The following is a 23,951-nucleotide window of genomic DNA, read 5'->3' on the forward strand; positions in this document are numbered from 1 at the left end:
GGCTGAACGTTATTGTTCCACTTTGAGAACATATTGAGCAAAGGCAGCCATCTTGTTATATAGATGGCCGCTTATAAAGATTGTGATCATTATTAGTGGTATATAGATGGATAGGTTCCTATACCTGATATGTTCTTAAAGTGGGAACATAGCCCAAAGGTGTATGGCCACCTTAAATGTTGGGAAGCAGAAGACTTGAGCCATCTACTGCTTTCTGCACAATTCCTTTAATCTAAATGTATCATTAGAACCAGATACTTTAAAGCAAATGTAACATCGTGAAGTAAAAAAATCTTTCCAGTATCTTATTGGTGGCAGTGCTGGGATCCCAGTGGTGTGGTCCTATTTAAAAATGCTGTCTTGTTCACTTGCCTTATTCTTCTCATCATGGTACATTGGCATGATTTCCAATCTCGCAATAGTACATGCACTTTAAAAGTTTTTTTTTTTCTAATCTGTTTTTATTTTCTGAATGTCCTTTTTTTTTAATTTTTTTTTACTACAATGCCATCTTGCCTAAGCTATTTTTAACAGCATTTAGTGAAGCTTTACAACATGCCCCATTGACATAGATATAATGAACATCTCCAGCAGGTTTGTAAGCATGCTCTGTGACCTGTGCAAAGGTTCAACATAAAGGGGGAGATTTATGAAAGGGTGTACATATACACCTGGTGTAAACTGCCCACAGCAACAAATCACAACTCAGCTTTCAGCTCTGGTAAAATTTAAGAGGAGCTGTGATTTGTTGCTGTGGGCAGTGTACACCAGATGTATATGTACACCCTTTCATAAATCTCCCCCAAAAACTTAATTTAATCAATAGGTCATTCTCTGAGGACACATTCCCTATAAGCCTCTGCTCTGATAAGTTTCTTTCTGTATATAAGTCACCATTTCTGTGATTTATTACAAAGGCAGTTCAGCTGTCAATATTGAGTTGCACCTTCTGGACATGATCAATAGAAATGAATTTCTATAGAAAGTAAAACACATGTAGATTGTAAATGTCAGTATTCTGAGCAAGTATCAGTCATTACAGCCTATCCGCCCTGTCTATTTTGGCTTTTGTAATCCTTGTTGCTTTACATTGAGAACACTAAGGCAGTACTGGTTTGTTCCAGATTGCTTGTAAGTGCCATTGTCGTTTACTACACTTGTGGATTTGAAGTGTACATCTAAAAAATTAGAATAGTGAATGAGCGTGCACCAAGGACTTAGAATAGAAAAAGGTCAGGTTATCATCTGAACTGTATGAGTGGATGTGGAGTGCCCAACGGAGGGAGACATAGAGAGTGGAGCTTTCCAGGACAATACTTTTCATAAGTACTGGTACAATAGTCTTGAAGAAAAGACATACAGTGTTTCAAGATGTCTATTCTTTGTAATTTCATCAGAGTGTAAACAGGTGCTACACACAATGTGTTTTATTACTGGGTATTTGTTCTTCCAACGAATGTGGGAAATATAATAAAATGTTTTAGCGCAGATGTTACAACACAGAAACATGTTTTGAGGTCTGACTAAGCCAAAGTAGATTAAAGTCAAATTAATTTGGATTAGCAGACCAGACTTTACCGTAAAATTCTGTGTTTTAACTGTGACTGAATAGGGTTTGTGAGGCATAGATAGCCTTATTAAAATAATTATTTAAAAAAAAATACAAATTACAAAGTAAATACAAATCGGAGAATTGAAATTGTGAAGTATCATGGTTATTTGGCTCTATATCTTCCACCTTTTAACCTTGTGTCATTATGTGCTCATAAATTAATAATAAATTCTTATAGTGGTTAGAATTATGTTTTTTAGATAAATATAAATCACTGAGTTAAAGTGAATGTACCATCAGGTATATCGCAAATGTTCTTCTTTGTGATCCAAACACCTCAAACTTGGATTCATCCGTCCACCTTAACGAATCAGCTCCAGTGCGGGGATGCTGGTGCTGCAGTCATTTTTTTGAACCTCTGTCCGGTTCCTTTGCAGGGTGCTGATCTTTTCAGGAGCACCGGCCCCCCAGTCTGATGATCTCCCCTCCCCCCTGTGACGTGGCTCCATTGCAATCAATAGAGCTGTGTCACAGAGGGAAGGGGCTTTAATCACACTAGGGGCTGACGGGGCCTACACTCAGTTCTCCGTGGTGAGCTGTTGCTCCCGAAAAGACTGGCATTGTGCATATGAACCTGTTGGTGGTTAAAAAAAGGACCACGCTATCAGCATCTCCGCACCAGCTCCTACTGTGATGTCGGTAAATCAGAAGTGCCAGACAGAAATGACATGGCTGAAGGTTATGGAACTATGATGAGAAATAAAGGAAAACTATTAGCAGACTCAAGCATATGCACCTGCTGATCACGGTAGCCGAATTCTTACTCTTTCTGGCACCAGCCTTCTGATCCTTGTAAGTGCCGCCTTTTTGGAGAAATTAAATCTTATAAAAATATGTAAATTAACCTCTTTGGAGCACTGGAGACCCTCTTTGGCCCCCAGGTGCACTGTTCAGCCCACCTGCCATCTCTGATGCTTACACCTACTTATGTATATTCATTAATGCATGAACCGGCAAGGGGGTATATGCCTACGTAGGTGTGAGCATTGGAGGCGACTGGGGGGGGGGACGGGGGGACAAGGAACACCCTCAAAGATCCAAAGGAGTTAATTTACAGATTTAATTTCTCAAAAATGGTATGACTTAGAAGAATAAAAAGACAGGCACTGGAAAGAATAGATAAGGGTTAGAAAAAAAATGTCCTGCAGTTTTAACCAGGAGAGTAGGGAAAGGGTATGGGTAACTTTAGAACCAGTTGGTCTAAAGCAAGTTTTTAGCTGCAATGAGGTCAGTCTTTTCTGAAAAAAGATACCCAACAGACCCTACATTCATAAACGTGTAAAGCAGGCACCAGGACATGAAGCGCGGACAGATTAACTCCAATACTATGTGACAACGCTGCAGGCCATATGATAAAGCCAGCTGTAGTAAAGAGAGGAAAGAATTCTTGCGCCTTCAAAAACAGATCTGCCCATGTTCTGGCAACATAACCAGAAAGCTTGGGTGACAGCCATCTTGTTTGTGGAATGGTTCCATCAATGCTTAATCCCCAATTAATAATAGACCGTGCACCTGGCCATCCTGAATCTCTTTGCTGTAAAGATAAAATGTATCAGTTGTATTTTTTTTTAACTTAAAATAATATATTATATATATAATATAATATATATTATAAATAATCTCACTGCTTCCGCCCCTTGACCAGGGTGCTATAAGATGTCCATATATATCCGCCTGTATGATCACATTCAGTAAACTACTGAAGCAGACCCTAATCTTAACATAATAGAGTGCTGGACATCTTTCATTATTGCTGAAAGAGTAAATTTACAAAAGTTGCAATAGAACCATACATGCCTGCTGCAAGAATCTATGGAGTGATGTTATTGATTATGTGAATGATTATAAAGGTGTAATGGGGACCATAGGGCAAGTTAGAAAAATAATGAAGACAAGTTGGTGGAGAGGGGTTCCCCCCCGATATGTTTAATGAAAAAGTGGAAGAACACTTTGATGGACACTGAGAAGTGTTAAACAATGGGGAATTAAAATAACTTAAAAGAACCTCTGCAGCAACATTTTTACTTAAAAAGAATGCTTCCTGGTCTTTGTTCTTCCAAAAAGGTTTCAACAAAAAATATTCAACTACAGAGAATCCCTAACCATCAGCTTTGTGGATAATCTGAGCATAAGATCCTTAAGTACATAGCAAACACCTAGATTGTTCTCCACATGTCATGTCATGGGGGAGGGGTTAGGGGATCGCTGTCTTACTGGGGTCTAGGGAATCGCTGTCTTACTGAAATAGCATTTTGTTTGTCTGCACTTATAAAGAGGGCTTTAATTCATCATATACTGTAAAATCATCAGCTTTTTGTGAGAGGAGGTAAATTTATCTCTACCTAACAGCCCTATTACATGGAGTGATTACTAGCCAGACCGCTGATATTGGTCTGTGTAATAGGCCCAGCCATCAGCAAACAAGCAACTGCTCATTCATTGTCTTTTAAGCTGTTTGAAAAACTATTGTTCGTCATCAGAACTTTGTATGGTCAACCAGTGGATGGATGTAAACCAATCTACCAGTACTGTATAGTTCATAGGTCGGCCCATCTAATACCACCCTTAGACTGCCATTATACAATTAAACCTTATCTTGATTAATATGTTCATAGACGTTATGGAGCCAAAGTGCGAAAGCCAAGCAGAATGAAATCTTCTAAACATTAGGAAAATACAGTAAAATTCAGTAGGGTCCAAAATGCTAATGCCTGATACTTAATTGTATGGGGGCTTTAACTGGACAATAAAATGTCTCTGCTCCTAGTAACATAAATAATTCATTACGTCTGGGACAGGGGACTGTTATAAATGTTATGCTGCTTTCCCACATTCCACATATACGGTCCGTAGACAGCCTATACTGTTGGAACTCCCTGCAACATAATTTATTATGATACAGTGAGCAATGATGTGTCAGTACAGTAGCGCAAAGCTTTAAATGTTTCGGAGCTCACAGTACGTACACATGAGCACAAACAACTCCCGTTATTGTAAAACCATGGATGGAATTAATCTTCATGGTCATTAATTCTGGCTGTAGTCTATGGTTAAAAAATGGCCGTTCACTAAAGAATGGCCATTGTTAGTGCGTTGTCTCCGTTAACTGTGGTTGTTTTTATGTATGCTGAAATGCATTTCTAGATGGCGTCACACCTATCCAAAAAGATACAAAGAAAACTTTATTGGATTTCAGTTTAGGATGCATCAACATGTTATTGTAGCTTTTGGGTAAATTTAGAATACAGATTATGTGTGCTGCCTGGATAATACTAGCGATATGTGTGCATTGGGCTCCCCCTGTCCCATTCAAATATTGCTAATGTGTTTGTAATGTTCATTTAAGAAAATGTATATTAGTTAAGAAGATCTTTTAATAAAGTACAAATGCAATCTTTGCTAAACCCTCATTTAAGTTTTTACCCAATTACACAGTGGGGGTTAATAAGACATACTATCCAAAAAAATATTCATATATTCCAAGGTTTAACTTGCCTATAACTGCTAGGAGAAGCGGCAGCTGGTCTATCAAATCACACACAGATGTAGGAAGAAGACATTGTGCTTTTATTCCCGTCTGTTGTTTTTGTGTATAGTATTTTGTCTGCATATCTCAAAAAAATGATTGTGTTGTAAATAGTTGCTGTGTATGAGAGGGCTGGAGGAGGTGAAAAGCAGGAAGCCTATTCTTCCAACACTCACCGTAACACATTATGGTAGAGAACAGAGCCTTCTCTTACACAGTTTACACCTGTGTTCTGTGGTATAAACCTTAAAGGATACCTGTCTGGATGCCTCATTTCAAAGTTTAGGGTGCAGACGTTGCTGACACTACAAGTTGCCATGGGTCCCACTCAAACTTAAAACATCACACGTTAATGGAAATCACCAAGCATGTGACATTTCCACTGGAATCCATTCTTCTGACTATGGCGTGAGACATAGTTAAATCTACCTTTTAGGCTACGTTCACACAACGTAACATTTCTATTAATCATGGCCGTTGTTGCCAATTTGCAACAATGGCTGTGATTAATAGAAAAGTTATGTTGCACTGCAATCGGAATCCTGACCAAAGTGTATACACATAGTTTACACTCCAGCTGGGATCCCTAGCGGCTACAGGTAAAACTGACTTGTCAGTTTTGTGCGGCCACTATTCATTGAATAGCAGCCGCACAATACTGACGGCTTACACAATGCAGAGTGCGGCTGCGGCCGCACTGTTCATTGTGTGCTATGGTGAATTGGGATGTGGGCACACGGATGTGCCCTCATCCTAATTCAGCATAAATGAAGTTCAGTACCCGCCGGGATGATCTTCACTGACACTGGCCGTTCTGTGACACGGCCGGGTTACAGAACGGCCGGTGTCCCACATAGTGTGAACCCTGCCTGTATGTGCAAAGATGCTTCCATGTTCTTTAATGTGGTATCATCATCTTATAATTTCTCTAGATCTCTGGCCTTGATGCCCAAATGTGACCTTCTTCTCCAGGTATATTAAATATCAACTACGACTCGTAATTTGCTTGATGTCTTTAGCTTCCTGCAATAGAAAATCCCTGCTGGAGCTCGTATCGCATTGTAGAAATGAGGCATCTGAAGGACCACATGCAGTGTTAATAATAAGGTTATTTTTTTATTACAGAAGAACAGGTTTCATTTTCTTCTTCTTGCATTTAATGTAAATATTTTTTTTGTGCTAGTGTCGCTAGTAGCAGACTTTATGTTGCTTACATTGCAGCCAATGTAAAGTTTCCTTGGCATAAATAACAAGTTAAGAATCTATGGAATAATGTACACCCTACTGTAATGTATAAGGAGTTCTGTGACTATATAAAAGCATGGGGTCACTGGGTGAATCGCTATACAGGTCGCAGAAATTCAAGGTCACTGTTATAGAGTGTTGTAAGAAAGGGCAGACCCATACCTGATACTGGCGCAGATCAGCAGTTGTTTAATAAATGTACAGCCAGTACACACAAATTCTGAATAGTACATGTAGTACAACCAACATTCATCCAATTACATAATTATCCATGATGTTTCTTAGGGTTACATAGCCTGAGCAAGCAGCAGGTGCATGAACAATTGCTTGTCCAATGGTTGATCACTGTCAGGTTCTGACATCAGAATTTGATGTATATAGAACCATTAACCATCTGCTGGTTTGTGAGGCTCTGGAGACCTGACAGGTTTTATTTTATGGAAAATTTAAATTCAAAATGTGGACTACTTCTCACTTTTTTGTAAGCCAGTTATCTGGTTCACCAGGAGCCATTTCCTTAATTGACAGATCTCGCCCTATACCCATACAGGGGGAAATCTGTCAATCAAGGCAGGTGGGGAGAAGCTGCTTTCTTTACAAGAAAGTGAGTAGTTGTCGACATTTTGAATACAAATAGTTAATGTTCAGTAAAAGATTAGTTTGAGAATAAATTCACAATTCAAATATATTTGTACCTTTGTATATGCATAGAAAAATACCTTTTTTTTCCTACCAAATACTAAGACGTCAAGTTATTGAGTTGCAGATGTATTCCATTTGTCACAATGCCACTTTCATGAAGAATAAAATGTATTTTTGGGGGGAATTGTGAGTAATACATGAAATGCGCCCATCAGTTAAGGATGCCACCAGCACGGGCCTTTCATGCCCACATGTGAAAAGCTATTAAGGTTATCGACAATTAGAAACCAGCCTTTAAAAAGCGGTTACTTTGGAGTACTTACGCCTTAATGCACCTTCCATATACAGGGCTGATTGAGGCTGGAGCTTTAATCTGGTGAAAGGGAGGCAGCTGAGAGGTCTTTTAACATATTTCCTCACAAAGGCTGCTGGTTCTAGCAATGCCAAGACACAGGAACATTTCTTAATGCAAGGGACACTGAAATTGCCTCAGTGAGACTTCTGCTTTTACTGAGAGAGAGAGAGAGAAGAAAAAAAAGACTAATAGCGTCCTTTTAACAAGGCACTCAAAGCTTCAGCACTAGTTCTGCAGGTGAAACCGGGAACAGAGCTAAAAGTGGCCTAAAAGCATCTGTAGTCGTGCTGTTTGCCCTCCCTGCGTGAGGCTTTTCATAGTGCTTTATGCATCTGCCAGCGAAGGTTACCCCTTGGAAAACAAACTGGAGTGCGCATCTAGTGTTCTAGCTGAGTGTTAATAGCTGAAGTGCTTTCACCCTGACTTCTCTTTCTTGGCTTTCTGTATCATCTGAGGATATAGAGTAGCATCATTTTCTTATATAAGGGAACTATGCTGGCAATTGAACAATAAGGCAAAAGACATACAGTACTAGCTTTTCATTTACTTCCGAAGGGTTGAGTGCTGTGGATCAGAATATACGGATGTAGCAGTGCTGAATTTATTTAACTGTTACATGTCATTGGTAGATTTACCACTACTACTCCTAGGGTCTTATGTTATATTGGGACTCCATACCAGTTTGGGCCAAATGGCATACTTATTGTGGTGCATGTACACACTATAAAGATAAAAACTGTAAGCTATGAGCAGTGAGTATTGTCTGATTTCATTCTGGCATAACTGGAAAGGCTCCTAGACAGGTATGCCATTTATAGGAGAAATCGTAGATAGAGATGAGCAGACTTTGAGCAAGCTTAGATTCGTCCGACCCCTCGGGTTTATTACCGTAATTGAGGAAGCTGGAAAAAGCCAAAATGCTGCCAAGAAAGCATGGGCACAGCCAGAAGCTATGTTTTCAAGAACTCCCTAGGACTGCATCCAACTTCTTCAGCCACCGGTAATCAAAAGCCAGAGGCTTGAGGTTTGCTCATCTCTAATCGTAGTACACGTAACACAGGCTGAACCTTCATGTATTCTAATCAATCTCTGTGTATAGTTTTCTTAAACAGCTTAACAAACCTTTATGAGACATTTCTCGGAATCTGGCAACTTAACTTATATCTGGACAAATGACATCTTAGAAGGGTACCCCCATCATAGACATTTATAGCATACCCAGGATGTACCATACACTTCAGATAGGTGAGGGTTCCCCCATCAATTATGCTGGTGAGGCCATCAAATTCTGGTGGGAAAATGACATTTAGCCCTGCATGCGTTGGGTTTCTATTAATTTCTATCAGCAGTTATGAAAACCTGAGCACACTTGCCATATAACAATAGGCCCAAATTCTCATATAAAAACATAAGGCCAGATAGTAAGTGTGGTAGCGCAGGTGACATTTTAATTGAATTGCAGAGAAGTAAAAATGCCTGCCATCTGCTGTTCTTTCTCAAGCATTCTTACTTGGCATGTGGGCCTTCACCTTTGGGTGCACTTCATTTCATCAAGTTCACATGTTACAAAGGAGAAAAAAAAAAGTCTAAAATTGCAGCATCGATCTGCTAGCTCCAGCGACAGTCTGTTGAGTAATACCTCTGTTTCGAGAACAAACCTTTAATATCGAGTCATATCTAAGGATTAGGAATCCCAGGTTTGCTCTGCTGTCTATGTGATCACCTCTCTTTTCATTCTGTGTGGGCCATAGTTCATTTGCAAAAAAAAGAAAAAAGAAAAGATCAAGACTGCTCCATACGTTTACCTGTATTGTTTTTTATTTGCAGGTGCCTGCGCGAGGTCCCAGTGCATCCCGCAACCTTAGTTTTGAAGGAATTGAGAGACAGTATGCTTCACTACCCAGGTAGTTTTTTTTACACTACGCCTTGTTTTATAATATTAGAGGTTTCTGGGACGTATGTTAGATATAAACTGAGGATTATTAAGTTGCCTTTCTATTGCATTAGTACAAAATTAACAATGGGACTTTCAACATGTGCGTGATGGGAAGTTAGCGTCGATGTCACTTATAATAGGCAACTTAGAGAGCATCTCTAACGACGATCTTCATGTTCTAGGAGTATTACATTCTGTTAAAGCTCTACATTTTATGCAAGAAATGCTAATTTAAAGGAAAACCATTTATTCCACCTATTGATGCAGTTTGTTTTTAGTATTCAGTCTCTCGCCTAAGGAACAGGTCACTTTCTCACTTAGATCAATAGCATAATAATACTTTATACAATGAAAACTAGGTCTGTAGTGATGCACCATGAAGATGGTTGTAGGTCCCCCAGGGCATGCCCTGTATAATGTCTGGTACATTGGTGTTTGAGGTGTACTGCAGAAGACCAAACATACATATGTAACAGGCACAGTTTTTACTGTAATTCGCTTGAGTGAGAGTACTGTACCTGGAAAAAGTAGTCCTAGCCCTAAGTTGTGCTACTTTAATGAGGTGGATCCTAACTAAGTGGCCCTCAGCTTTATCCAAAAGTCACTACGGGTTGGACCTGCAATTCCCAACTGCAAGGTGCAGGTTTGTAAGGCTCCCTAGCTTGGCAACCACTTGGTCCTAGGTCTAGGCTGAAGCATAGTAGAGTCTTAGGTGGAGGCTATGTGGCTCTTGTACAACGTCTTTCCACAAGCTATGTAACTTTCACCTTTCTCTCTTAAAGGGGATATCCGGAGAGCAAGAAAGGTCTTACCTTTTCTGCTGTCCAGCTGTTCCATTTCTCCCATCTGCCCATCCATGCAAATAACTTCCGCAGACGAGAGATGGGAAGGGAACATGTGGCGGGGGCTGCAGGCATTGTGGACGAAATCTCACTCGCAATGTCCAATAGCTGCCTAAAAATGCAGCGTCTGTAACATCGGGCAGTTATTGGTCACTGCCCGCAACATGCTCCCCCCTCTCGTCAGCAGAAGTTACCTGCATGGATGGGTAGTGGGGGAACTGGAGAGGACTGAGAACATAAAAGATAAGACCTTTCTTGTTCTCTGGCTATCCCCTTAACGTCTCACTGCTCAGTGGGGGGGAGGCACTGAGCATGTTTTTTCCTTCTGTAGAAGGTTCTCTGAATTGGCCTTAATTGTTATTTCATGGGCATTGCATATATTTGCTAAAACAGACAGGAGAGGTGACAAGTCCACTTTAAAGAGATTTGCAGGGAGCCGAAAATGACTCAAGCCTTCTGCTCCCTGCTACTAACTTCCTGTCTTTTTACTGGCGGTTGTAAGTCCCAATCATCTTGTGCGACCAAACCCACACTACCCACAAGATATCCAGTAGCTACACTGTGTCGCCGATGTTATTACTTTCCTGCATCAAACATACTGTACCTTTTATTTCGCTCTGCAACATTTTTGCCTAAGGATGACTCCTGCCACTGTTAGGTTGGTAATGTTCTTGGGGTTATTTTAACTAACAGTTTTTAAAACTATAATTGCCACAGTTTCTGGAAGAAATCTTCCACCTCTCTCTATGGATTGGACTGGTCTAACAGCTCATGCAAAGGGGAATTCACGTTACGTTACAGAATTCTGAGATACCTGTTTCTGAGATGTTAATAGTTGCTGTTTGTTTGTTTTAGTATGTTCTAGTCTAAAGATAAACTTTACTTTCAGTGAAACTGCTGCACTACTTTCCGGTTCCTCCTTGACAACAGACTGATGCTTGATGGTCTTTAGTCTGTTTCTAGAAGGAACCGACAGAATTTTAAGTGAAATGCAGCAAGTCTCAGAGGAAGAGAAGCTTTATTATGATGATTATGCTGAAACTACTGAACGACTTCATCTACCTCAGGATAAAGTTCCTTATGCTATTGCATATAGTATGCATTTCTTACAGATTATTTTGGCATTTACATGTGGTATATTTGTACCTATTTAGCATTATGAATATTTAATATATTCTTTCCAATTTTATTTTATATACAATAAATCTTTTGGAGAAGAAAAAAAAAAAAGATTTTTATCCAAATGTGTATTGTCGAGTGAAATATCAATATATGATACACTGCAGCAGATGAAACCTCCACTAAAATCCTTTTTATTAACTGGGCTAATATGGTTGTAACAATTTTATCTTTGCACCAAAGGGGAGTTATTTTCTTCCACTTTATTGTCAGCAATCTGTTCAGCTACAAAACCTGCAAATAAAGGCAGAAATAAAAGTAATCGTAATTATAAAGAAATGTACAGGATAACCACAATGGTCTACGGAAACTATATCCTTAAATAATGAATTCACCTTATATTAAATCCTATTAAATCCCATTAGACCTCACTGCAGGATTCTATGCAGCCTATAAAATCAGAATATAAAAGTAGATCTGTATGTGAAATATCTATAATACTTAAAAAAAAAAAGTATAATAAGTACAGCCCTGCTTTACATCACTTCTGTATACTCTTGTTATGTATGGTATTAATGTTATGAAAAAAATTACACCAAGGTTATTTAGTTTAGTCAAGGTCCTCATCATCCTGTTTGACCCCCTTTTTCTTATATATACAGTATATGCTATTCTTTTAGGCAAAATGCTGCAACATAGCCCATCCATGCTTATAGCAAAATACTCTCTAAAAAAGGAGTGTTTTATCTATATTTTGTTTACTTTATTTCTAATAAAAAACATAAACATTCTTTGTTTTCTATTTGGCTTTTATTTTCAAATTTTTTATTCTAAGTTTGTTAAAGGAATTGCCTGGTGGATTTACTATTATATGAAAATGGGCTCAGGCAGGGCTAGAAAATAAGTGATGTACCCTACCACCACTGTTCCAGTGGAGCCACAGTTAAGGTCCTATTATACAGGCTGATGGGGGCCCGATGAATACTGTAAATTTAGTGCCGATCTGCTAGATCGGCGCTCATTTACTGGGCCTATTACATAGCCCAATAATCGTTTAGCAAGGGCTGCATGAACATTGTTACTGATGTCCTTAAATCCCTTGCCCAAACAGTATACTTTACCCATCCACGCTCCAGGGCTCCTCCTGCGCTCTGCTTCTTCCCCGGTCCGCACGCTGCAGTTTCAGAGTGGACTGTCAGCTCTGACAGGCGACTCTGAAGCTGCAATGAGCAGGATTAGGTAGGAAGCAGACCGCAGGAGGAGCCATGAAGCATGGATAGGTAATGTATGCTGTTTGTAGAAGCGTCAGCCACCAGCCACGCATCACTATTAAAAGTAGCAATGCATGGTCAGTCAGTGCCCGATGATTTTAGGTTTGGGTCCTACGGTTTGCTGTGGACTTATTGACTTCTATTGGAGAGTATACCAGGCATGCTCTATGACCTGTGTAGAGGGTAAGAAGGTGAGCTGTGGCCATCTGTTTGTGTGTGTGACTTATCATTGTACTTCTGCCTGTGATGCTGAGAGGAGATCATTACAGAACTGAGAGTGTCAGCCTATGATGGGGCTTAGTGGCTATTGGCAAACCACAACATTTTTCTTAGATAAATATACTCTAAAGATAATGTGATGGAAGGTTTTCAATAGTAGAGATAAAAAAAATCTATGATTCATGTGATGGGTTCTTACCCTGACTCTTGAATTTCAAGAACATATATGGATGTAAGTATTTAGTATATATCCTGTACCTGAAATATACCTTCTTATTAGGTCATGAACATCACTAGGTAAGGGGGATGCAATATATTTCTCTTTACGGTCCATGGCATTGCCTATACACTGTACAGGAGAGGTTTTTACTAGAAATGAGCAAACCTCGAGCATGCTCGAGTCCATCCGAACCCGATCGTTCGGCATTTGATTAGCGGTGGCTGCTGAAGTTGCATAAAGCCCTAAGGCTATGTGGAAAACATGGATATAGTCATTGGCTGTATCCATGTTTTCCAGACAATCTTAGAGCTTTATCCAACTTCAGCAGCCCCTGCTAATCAAATGCCAAACAATCGGGTTCGGATGGACTCGAGCATGCTCCACGTTCGCTCATCTCTAGTTTTTACTTTTTTTATTAGTACACAGTGGTGCCTTGGATTACGAGCATAATTTGTTCCAGGTCCATGCTTGTAATCCAAATCCACTCTTAAACCAAAGCAAATTTTCCCATAAGAAATCACTAATAGACAATTGGTTCCACACCCCAAAAATTATGATTTTTTTTTCTGAATAACATGTAGAACAGATGAAACAAATAACGAGAAAAAGTTGAATATATGATAAGTTATTGTACAGTATAGCAATCAGCATGTTGGGCATAATGCACAGTAAGTGCATAAACCTGAAGAAACAGCAGCAGTCTAGATACAGAATGGAGATGCAAATCCCCATAATGCAGTAGTGTAGTACAACAGGCTACAATAGAGAAACAAGGCTGCTGTTGGAGGTCTGTGTGGTCACATGACAACAATGGGGAGGGGGGTCAGCATGGACCAATCAGCAAGTAAGAATCACAGAGCTGTGCAGCTGTGCAGAACAGTGACAGAAACTTTTCTATACATCAGTGTGTATAGATGAGTGTAACTGCAGACACATTATAGCAGCAGTGTGAATGGCTGAGTGTAAGTGCAGGCATTTTATTGCAAGAACAAAGAGGATGGGAGACGCAAGGGCTGATAGACACTGCAGGAAGCATAAAGGAATGAGCAGGGACTATGTGGGCACATAAATGCAGCGCCCTCTGTTCGGGGAGAGAGGGATTACAGCTATGAAGAGATTACCTCCATAGTTCTGTCCCCTGATGTAAGCCCCAGCTTGAAGTGGATCTGCTATGATTTGGAAGGTGAGGGAGACTTCCTGGGTCAGAGTACAGAGCTGTAGACCACGCTATGCAGACCATGCCCCTCCCCCACCCAGTACAGGGAGCTCTTAAACCAAAGCTATGCTCTTAAACCAAGTTACAGTTTAAGGCTGGGTTCACACTACGTATATTTCAGTCAGTATTGTGGTCCTCATATTGCAACCAAAACCAGGAGTGGATTAAAAACACAGAAAGGATCTGTTCACACAATGTTGAAATTGAGTGGATGGCCGTCATTTAATGGCAAATATATGTTGTTATTTTAAAACAACGGCTGTTATATTGAAATAATGGCCGTTATTTACTGTTATATGGCGGCCATCCACTCAATTTCACCATTGTGAGAACAGAGCCTTTCTGTGTTTTTAATCCACTCCTGGTTTTGGTTGCAATATGAGGACCACAATACTGACTGAAATATACGTAGTGTGAACCCAGCCTAAAAAAACCCAAACTGTGAGCTCTTCTTAACCACTGTACATGTAAGGCAGAGATGAAGTATTTTGGAAAATTAATACATTGTGTCATTTCAGTTAAATAGATGTAAAGAATGACATATTCCATTGCTGGAGATATTAAATAAAACAGGGGCTGTAGGATCCCTCAAATCATACACTGTGGCTGCTGGCAAAGACCATTATTGTATTTGTAATCCTGCCAAAACAGATGAAAGCTGGGTTTTATGCTATTTGCACCTCACATGGACTCTTCACAGCAACTGGTTTTGAACAGATTTTTGGCATCTACATGCGCAAGCCATAGCAGTCCATTTCACTTACCTTCTGCTCCTTGCCAGCTCCCCAGCTAAGACTCCAAATCTGTGTACTCTAAGAAATGCTCCAAAACACGCTCCACATAAAAATCCCATCTTACGCCTTACAGAGAGAAGCATACTGCCACCAGCACTAACAACTAAAGGGTATTATTGTTCCGTTTATTACATCAGACCTAATAGCCAGAAATTCAATCTAGCAGAATAGTGTACAGTACGGAAAGGTAATTCGGCAGTCCGCAGCAACATTTGTCGCGGTCAGTTGATTTAAAATAAAGGCCAAACATTTGGTTTGGATGCAGTAATGATGCCAGCCAGCAGTGCCAACCACAGAGCCACTGTGTAGCCATGGAAAGTATCCATGTTTATCAGATACATCCAGATTTATCAGCCATGGCTACAACCACTGTAATATCTATATAATGCTATAATCACTACAGGGAAACCAGGAGTTATCTATCTATGCCTCAGCAGGCAGGCCGGCGAAGGAGTGTCTGTGTACATGTGGTTACTTAGTAAACTGGCTTAGTTATTAGGAGGTCCATGTTAAACATCTACTTACATGGGGCACTTGGCAAGTATGCACAGGTGTTAGGGGGTTAATGTTAAATACATATATTAGGAAGTACAGAAGCCATTACTGTGTTTGTGAAAAGCTATTTAGACTACTATGGATAAAGCGGGGGCTTTATGGCAGTGTGGCATTGCTTGCAAGTTGCAATAAAATTGTGAAACTAATGCAACATGACATTAGTGTTATTGTAGGAGGAAAAATCACCATCATAGAAAATCTAACCAATGGATCATGGAGCTTTAAACTGGCTATAGTACATGGATCCTGTAGCCTACCATGAACACGAGTAAGACTTATTGTAACTATTACATAGTGGTGACATCAGGTTTTAAATGGTCTTGACAGAGCAAGCTAAGCAAATACACTTCTGTAATCACAGCTACAATAGAAATGATTGTTTCACTTCAGAGCAGTAGAATAACCACCTAATGTTGTGGTCTGTAAGAAAATAAGATTGTATCTAGAATCTTCTGCTCTGAAAGAATACCTGTACTGGATGACAGAAGACACAGCTGCTACACATACACCTAAATACTCATGAGCAGATACAATTGAGTAGATTTGTCCATGCCATAGGCCAGCGCTCCCCCATCGGTGACTCACCAGCTGGTGCCCAGAGATGTCGTTCTAGAACGGCTGCAGAGCCACAGGTTGGGCGACACTACAGTAGATACATTAGGAGTTATAGACTCTAAACTGCTATTTCATGAATATTAATGAATGCTAATTAAACTAAACATGATTATACTATGTAGCTATGGAAAGTACTAATTATTCGTATATAGGCACTAAAGGCAAACACAGTGCTGTAGCCAGAATGCAATAATCATGTAACAAGAAAACATTATGTTAAGAAACAGTAACAGACTGAGAGACCTAAAGTAAACAGCTCATTATACACTGTTGATTGTACTGCTATCACATTGAATGTTACTGGGAATGCTGAACGCCAGCATTTCTTTAACACAAATGTGTCATCAGAAAATGACCTACTGTTGTCAAGGTTTCATTGTCAACACATTCATAAAGGATTTTTAGTGATTTTTTTTCCATTTTCCATCTAACCATCTAATAAATAAATCGAATTCAGAAATCTTGCAGTTTTCATTCTGGCCACTGATCTTTAGAATATTCTGATACTTCCTGTTTCATAGGGATCAGAGTCTGCTGATTTTCATCACAGGCAGGATTACAATAAAAAGGTGATGCTTATGTGATGTCCCACCATGGGTGTCAGTGGTCTATACACCCCTTGCAAAAGCTTGTACTCCAAGTAAAAGTGGTAATGAAGTTGTACCTAAGTTTTGCCACTAGATGTCGCGACTATTTGTATATGTACTTGTATATTGCACAGCTGCATTGAAAAAGGGTTTATTGTTTGTTGATAATCTGCACACCAATAAGAGCTCTTTTCTGTCCTCCACCTATCTCTGGTCTCCTTTTTTTCTGCACTTTCTTCTCCGCCACTCACAGGAGGTATTACACACCCTGTAGGAAGTTGTCACATGGGGAGAGGAAGTGTTAGTGAATCTTAGCTCTCGGTGGAGAGAGGACGCACGACAAGATGGTCCCTGCTGTAGTTCAGCTGGGCCCTGGCTCTGCCAGGTTCCCTGTCAGGGACAGAAGAACAAGTCCAGTGTAGTCTAGTCTGGAGTGTGGTAGTGGATGGACACACATGGAATACACAGAAACTCCTCTTTCTAAAAGCAACAACTAGCCTTACTATGCAGTGCTAAACTACTCGGGAGAGGACAAGTCAGAGATCACCCCAACCCACACCGTGAACATTTCTAACAGTGCAGGACAGTATCCTAATAAAATAGGAACTGATCCAGATAGAGCAAAGTTGCTACAAGCCTATGTACTCCCATCTCGCAGCGCAAGTGTAACCAGGTAATTTTGGCCACCTTGCTCAACTCAGGTAACAAGGTCTGGGGCTTGTGTCACCCTAGGAGGAAGGTTCACGCAACACTGTAGGGCAATAGGGGGTACAGCGACAACAAAGGTGGAAACACAGGCACAAGTAGTCTTTTATTCTCAAGTACTCCTCAGTATTCTACTTCTTCTTCTTCTAAAGTTCCAACAGAGAACACTTCTACCTGGGTTGGGACTCTCAGCACAAACACCTCTCTACTACTCTGAACTCTCAGAACAAACTCCTCTCTCTACTGCTCTAAACTCACTCTACTTCTCAGCATGCAACCAAGTCAGCATAGCTCTTCTGCTCCAAAAGCTCTTAACACAGATTGTGTCTAGTCAAGTCAGAAGTCTATTGTCTGCTACTGTATTAAGTATTACCAAAGTAAAGAATATTTTATTGATAGTAACAGGACTCAGTGGTTATTGTTCCAGCACCTACACAGTTGTTTAACCATCCTTTGGTCATCTACCCTTTCCTCTAGAACTCAGATCACATGACTAAAGAATTCAATACTTTACCTTTACTTTACATACTTTACCTGTTCAGTTTTGCCACAATCTGGCCTTTTCCTCTGGACTCACTAGTGGCCAATGACTTCAAGCATTTTAACAAAGTAGAACAGCACAGTATACTAAGCGTTGCTTTTCTTTGATATAAAGCTGAAGGCCAGTAATTCTGTCATTTTTCACGGCCTATTTTATTTTATTTTTCACAAAGCATATCATATGGTACAGTGTGAACCTAGCCTTACAGCTAAGTTAAAAAAAAAAGTGCTGAATGTTCAGTGTAAAACAGTGTGGCTAAATTATGACCTAAATTGTGTATAATACAATTGCTATGCAAGGTGGCAGTTACAAACCAGCAGAAAAGAATGACTAAGGGTACAAACCCACACACCGTATACGCAACAAATACGCAACAAATACGCAACAAATACGCAGCAGTTTGATGGTGAAGATTTAATGCTGAGTAGAGTTATTTAGATCTAATCTGCTGCGTTTTTGTTGCGTATTTGTTGCGTTTTTGCTGCGTATTCGCTGCGTATCGCAGCAGTAAATACGCTGTGTATACGGTGTGTGGGTTTATACCCTTAAAGTCTAACTCCAGTTAAGGGTATAAACCCACACACCGTATATGCAGCGTATTTGCTGCTGCGATACGCAGCAAACTCGCAGCAAGCTCGCAGCAGATTAGATCTAAATAACTGAACACAGCATCAAATCTGTACCAACAAATCTTCTGCGTTTTTGTTGCATATCTGCTGCGTATACGGTGTGTGGGTTTATACCCTAAAGGTAAAAAAAAATAAAATAAACCAGCTGCAGAAGTAAATAGCATTGCTTACCTGGCTGACCCACTTCTAAAACTTCCAAAAATCCATTTGTTTTGGGGGTCTTAGTTCTGTATTTTGTGGCTGTACTTCCTGGTTGAGCAGTTGCTCAGTACTACAGGTCCCAGAATGTATTGCTTTCTCTAAGCTGTTCAGTACTCCACCCTGCCCATTCCTCGCCCTAAACTTTTGCAGAATATCTATACTTTGTTCACACATTGCAGTTTGTTACTGAATTATGTGTTACTATTAGGTATATTGTTTTACTAAATTATTTTGCAGTACTTTATCATTTCATCCTATTCCCACCCACACAGCACACAGTTACTACCTGTAACACCACACAGCAAGCAGACTGTTCCTTCCTGTAACGCTGATACTGGAGTAATGATCTTTTTTAATTTAATTTGTGCATTTTTTTTCCTTCTCCTCTCCACACGCATTTTATGGACTTTATCCGATATTATCTTACATAGGATGTACTGTTTATGCCTTGTTTTTTTGTCCAGGTGGGATTGACAGTGCAGGCTCATTTAGCATCATTTAACTGTGTTACTACATAATTTTGGTTAAGACGCTGCAGTACTGCAATGTAACTCCAACAGGTGAACATAGCCCTAATTTTACTGCAGACTTTTGCACAATCAGTGAAGTTGCAGCAGCTGCTTCTGTCACTCCTTATCTGCTCAGATGTAGGTTGGAGGGCTGTCAGAGATGGTAAATTAGTAAATCATTCAGGGGGTTGGGAGATCCAGCCAAACCTCCTGTGACATTAGAGATGATGCGTTGACACAGGGGAGAAAAGCTGGGGTCAATACAAGTTTTGTAGTCCTTCCATTTTCCATTTCCTGTCAGTGATGAAAAGCCAGACAAGCCAGTGAAGTGAGGACTATTGGTAATAACATTATATTCAAAAGTCATATATCTTGGGGTGATAGTTTCATTTAAATACAATTTTCTCATACTGGAGTACCCCTTTAAGGATCTAAATCTGTATAGTCTGGAGGAAGGAAAGGACAGGGAGGACATGATCAAAACCTTTAAATATGTTAAAGGACAAATTAAGGTTCAAGAGTGAAGTGTTTTCAATAAAACAAAAACAGCTGAACACAAGAAGGGGACACAGTTGGAGGTCAGTCGTGGGAAAGATCAGAAACAACATAAGAAAAATATCACTTTACTGAAAGAGTAGTACAGTGTACTAGGTAAATCTACAATAACTGGATTTAAACATGCCTGGAATAAACAGACTAGATGGACTAGGTGGTCTTTTTCTGCTGACAATCTTTTATGTTTCTATGCTTTTAAGCTGAGATATGGGAAATTGTGGAGTGTAGCCATTGGCTGAACTTTATTTGGCTTTAAACAATCTTTCTCACCCCGCCTCCCCCTACACACATGTATGCTTGTCCTCACCAGGGAGAGGGGAGAATCGCCACTGCCAGACACCTCTGCCCGACCATTCTCTCCCTGACATTTGCTGTCACTGAAAAGTCAGGGGGTTTCATACACATTATCTGGTTGGTCAATCCCACTGAAATTAATTTGGACTACTTTATTGTTAAGGCATATGGTACAACTTTAGTACTCAATGTGTTAACTATTTTGAACTCCACTGACACTATAGAGTTACTTCCAGACACTATTGTTTCAATCAGTTTGGAGCGATCAGATAACTAATATGTTAAGCCTTTTGGCTCCATAATGAACAAAAGTAATGGTAAAGTGAACAGAACCTTAATCACTGTATGAAATCATATTGGATAAGATTAGAAGTTAGATTTTTTTTTATTGTACATGGCCACATTCACACAATTTGGGGAATTTACTATTCTTACATTTTTAGATTACTGTTCTCTAGACACTGCTTGGGCAGCACTTTTTTTTAACCTATGCATGTTCAGAGCTTTTCTTCACGAAAAGACGCGGCCAGAAGAATGTATGTTTTCCTGATGAAAATATTAAATAAAGTGTCTCATTTACAGTCAGAGGCGGATTAAGGGTATCATGTGCCCCGGGATGTTCAGAAATTTTGGGCCCCCTCTAGCCATGCCCCCACTAACCCAACCCAGTAACCACACCCCCTCCCCACCAACTGCCTCACCCCACTAATATAGATGTCTTCTCATATGTTGTAGATCATCTTGAAGTTTTACATTATGCATGAGCAGTCTATAATACAGGTGTGGTGCCATTGCATCAAAATCCAGTATGACATATAGAGTTGTTTGCCATGCTAATTTAACCCAATGTTTTACATGCTGTTTATTAATCCTAGCGGTTAAAACTAGCAAGGCAAACAAACCCTACTAAAGTGGATGGACTGACATGCAGACATTCACTGGAAGAATAAAAAGATAAAAAAAACACTTCTATTCCACCTGGCTCACACACATTTTGAATGTGAACAGGGATTTACTAAATAGACCGTGCACAATGCAGTCTGCGTGTCAATACCAATCAGCAAACAATTGTACATTCCCCCCAATGTGTTATATACTGTTCCACAGAAGTAGAGCATGTAGCATCCTTTATTAACCTGCAGCCCATACATGCTTTGTTGGTAGCAACCATAAAACCGCATGTCAAGTTAGAGAATGCTAATTCTGACAGGGAACGTATAGCACTTAAGCATTACTTATTAGTGCCATTAATTTTGAGAAGATTCTGTGTAACAAAGACAAATTGTTTTCATTAATTCAGAAGAAAAGAAGGTGACTTTCTGATCTAAAATTGGCATTCAAAACATCTCTATTAAGTGTTCTGGTTCTTAAACGGAGTTCACTTTAGGTAGGCAGCAGGTTAAAGTAACTGCTAATTTATTTTCCCAATTACAGTTTCTTTACATGCTGTTGCTAGCTCTCTATCACTTACTTGCTTGGCTTTCTTTGGGTTTAATTAGTTTATTGGCTGATCTGAAAGCCTTTCACTGGATTTCTCTTTCCTGTGTTCCGGCCTAGCAGGAGGTTGTTGTTCTATTTAGGTTTATTTTATCTACTGCTCTCTGTTCAGCTTCGTGGTGTAGTATTCATTGTCTGTCTGCATTGCTTAAGTGGTTAGGACTCTGTGCCTACAGCAGCTGTGTTGTCTGTAGAGTTTCTGGAAACCACTGCTGAGCTTAACACATTCCTTACCTAAGGGACTTAAAATAAAGAACCCCAAATCCATCACAAACATTAGTACTAATGCCATGCCATATAAATCTCTACGGAGTACATTCCATGAATTCTTGGCACTTTCCATCTTCCTCACTTAGAGAGTCCTTGCATCAACCAAGCATCTTTTTAGGTCTATCAAGGAATGTGCTTATGTTTTGTTATGTTTTATTGCTTTCCCCAAATATAAGTGATGTGTAGAAGTTTTAGGCAGGTGTGGAACAGACACTGCAAATGATGGAATGGCATCATAGGCCCTTTTACAAAGACTGTTGCAAATAAGCACTGATCAGAGAGATCAGCGTTTACTAGCAGAGTCTTAACAAGGCTCACCTGATCTTGTGGCCTATTAACAGCAGCGCTGATTGGCTGATGAGGAGTGAGGGGAGCTGGGAGCATCATACAGCCGCGGCACCGAGCAGGTAATGTATGCTCCGGGCCGGGGGTGCAGGCAGCAGGTGGCCAGGGGTTAAAGGGGCCGGGTCACATATCTGCAGCGGAATGAAAATTCCGCTGTGGGTATGTGACCCCATAGAACTTCACTATACCAGGATCCGCAGCAGATTTCGATGCAAATCGCAGCGTGAGATCCGCTGCTGATCCGGTACGTGTGAAGCTACCCTTACATGTAAAGATATGCAGGTGACTACCAAAGATTTAAATGTCTGCACAAAAGACTTTATCAGCTGGAAAACAGGAGATTTCTCATTTGTCAGCTGTCTGCTGACCTGCAGACACAGGTCTTTTATTGCCACTGAGGCTAACCATAAGTAGCCTGTGTAAAAGGGCTCTTAGGGCCCTATTACTCCAACAGATTATCTGACAGATTTTTTTTTAAAGCCAAAGCCAGGAATGGATTTGAAAAGTGGAGAAATCTCAGTCTTTCCTTTATTTCCTGTTTATAGATTGTTCCCGGCTTTAGCTCAAAAATCTGGCTGGTGTAATAGGGCCCTTACTTTGCAGCACTTTTCCACACCTGCCTATACCTTCTGCATAGTAATGTACCTTTAGGCTTTTCTAAATGTGTCCTATTTCCATAATTCTGTAGCATTCTGATATACTATTACTAACCATTATTACTGAGGTGTCTGTCAAGGAGATCATGCAATTTGAACTCGAACATGATCAATAAAGTAAGTACTGGTGCAGAATAGAGATGAGCGAACCTCGAGCATGCTCAAGTCCATCCGAACCCGAACTTTAGGCATTTGATTAGCGGTGGCTGATGAAGTTGGATAAAGCCCTAAGGCTATGTGGAAAACATTGATATAGTCATTGGCTGTATCCATGTTTTCCAGACAGCCGTAGAGCTTTATCCAACTTTAACAGCCACCACTAATTAAATGCCGAACGTTCGGGTTCGGATGGACTTGAACCCGAACCCGGTTCACTCATCTCTAGTGCAGGGGTGTTTATTAGTCCTTGTAAAATCACTTGATCACCAGAACAGCTGTCATATAACAGATCTGCTTGGTCTATCCACCTAGACCAAGTTCTTACACCGTAACTGCTGCATGCAGATGACCATGCTCACCAATGGCCACATGATTTTTCCATGATCACATCTTATGAGCTGACCTCCAAATCATCTTTAACCCTTGGAGGACCAAGCCAAAAATTATCCAGTGGGCCGCGCAAATTTTGATCTTAGAGTTTTCGTTTTCCCCTCCTCCCCTCCTAAGAGCTCTAGCACTTTCAGTTTTCTATCTACAGGGCCATGTAAGTGCTTGTTTTTTACAGGAATAGTTGTACTTTGTATGGCGTCTTTCATTGTACCATAACATGTATGACGGAATCCCAAATATATTATTTATGAAGATATAAATACGTGAAAACGTAAAAAGAATGCAATATGGTAATTTTTGGGGGGTTCCTGTGTCTATGTAAGGCACTATATGGTAAAAGCCACATGATAGCCCGAAAACAACCATATGCAGGTTTCACAAATTCTCTTATGTTATATATATTTTTTTTAATGAAATCCTTTTTTTCTCAGCAATTAATTATTAAT

General features: G+C 40.0%; 1 protein-coding gene across 4 annotated transcripts in view; it reads left to right on the forward strand.

Annotated features, from left to right (window-relative positions):
- PARD3B (par-3 family cell polarity regulator beta) overlaps positions 1 to 23,951 on the forward strand; it is a 926,479-nt gene that overhangs the window by 818,422 nt on the left and 84,106 nt on the right. For 3 of the 4 annotated variants that reach the window (XM_069983415.1, XM_069983416.1, XM_069983417.1), the window contains one exon: positions 9,208 to 9,284. The exons of the other annotated variant lie outside the window; for it this stretch is intronic. In XM_069983415.1, the coding sequence (XP_069839516.1) occupies positions 9,208 to 9,284 (77 nt within the window). The remainder of the gene's footprint in view (positions 1 to 9,207; positions 9,285 to 23,951) is intronic. 4 annotated transcript variants of the gene reach the window in all.

This window comes from Dendropsophus ebraccatus, chromosome 9, assembly GCF_027789765.1.
Source record: "Dendropsophus ebraccatus isolate aDenEbr1 chromosome 9, aDenEbr1.pat, whole genome shotgun sequence".
NCBI classification, from domain to species: domain Eukaryota; kingdom Metazoa; phylum Chordata; class Amphibia; order Anura; family Hylidae; genus Dendropsophus; species Dendropsophus ebraccatus.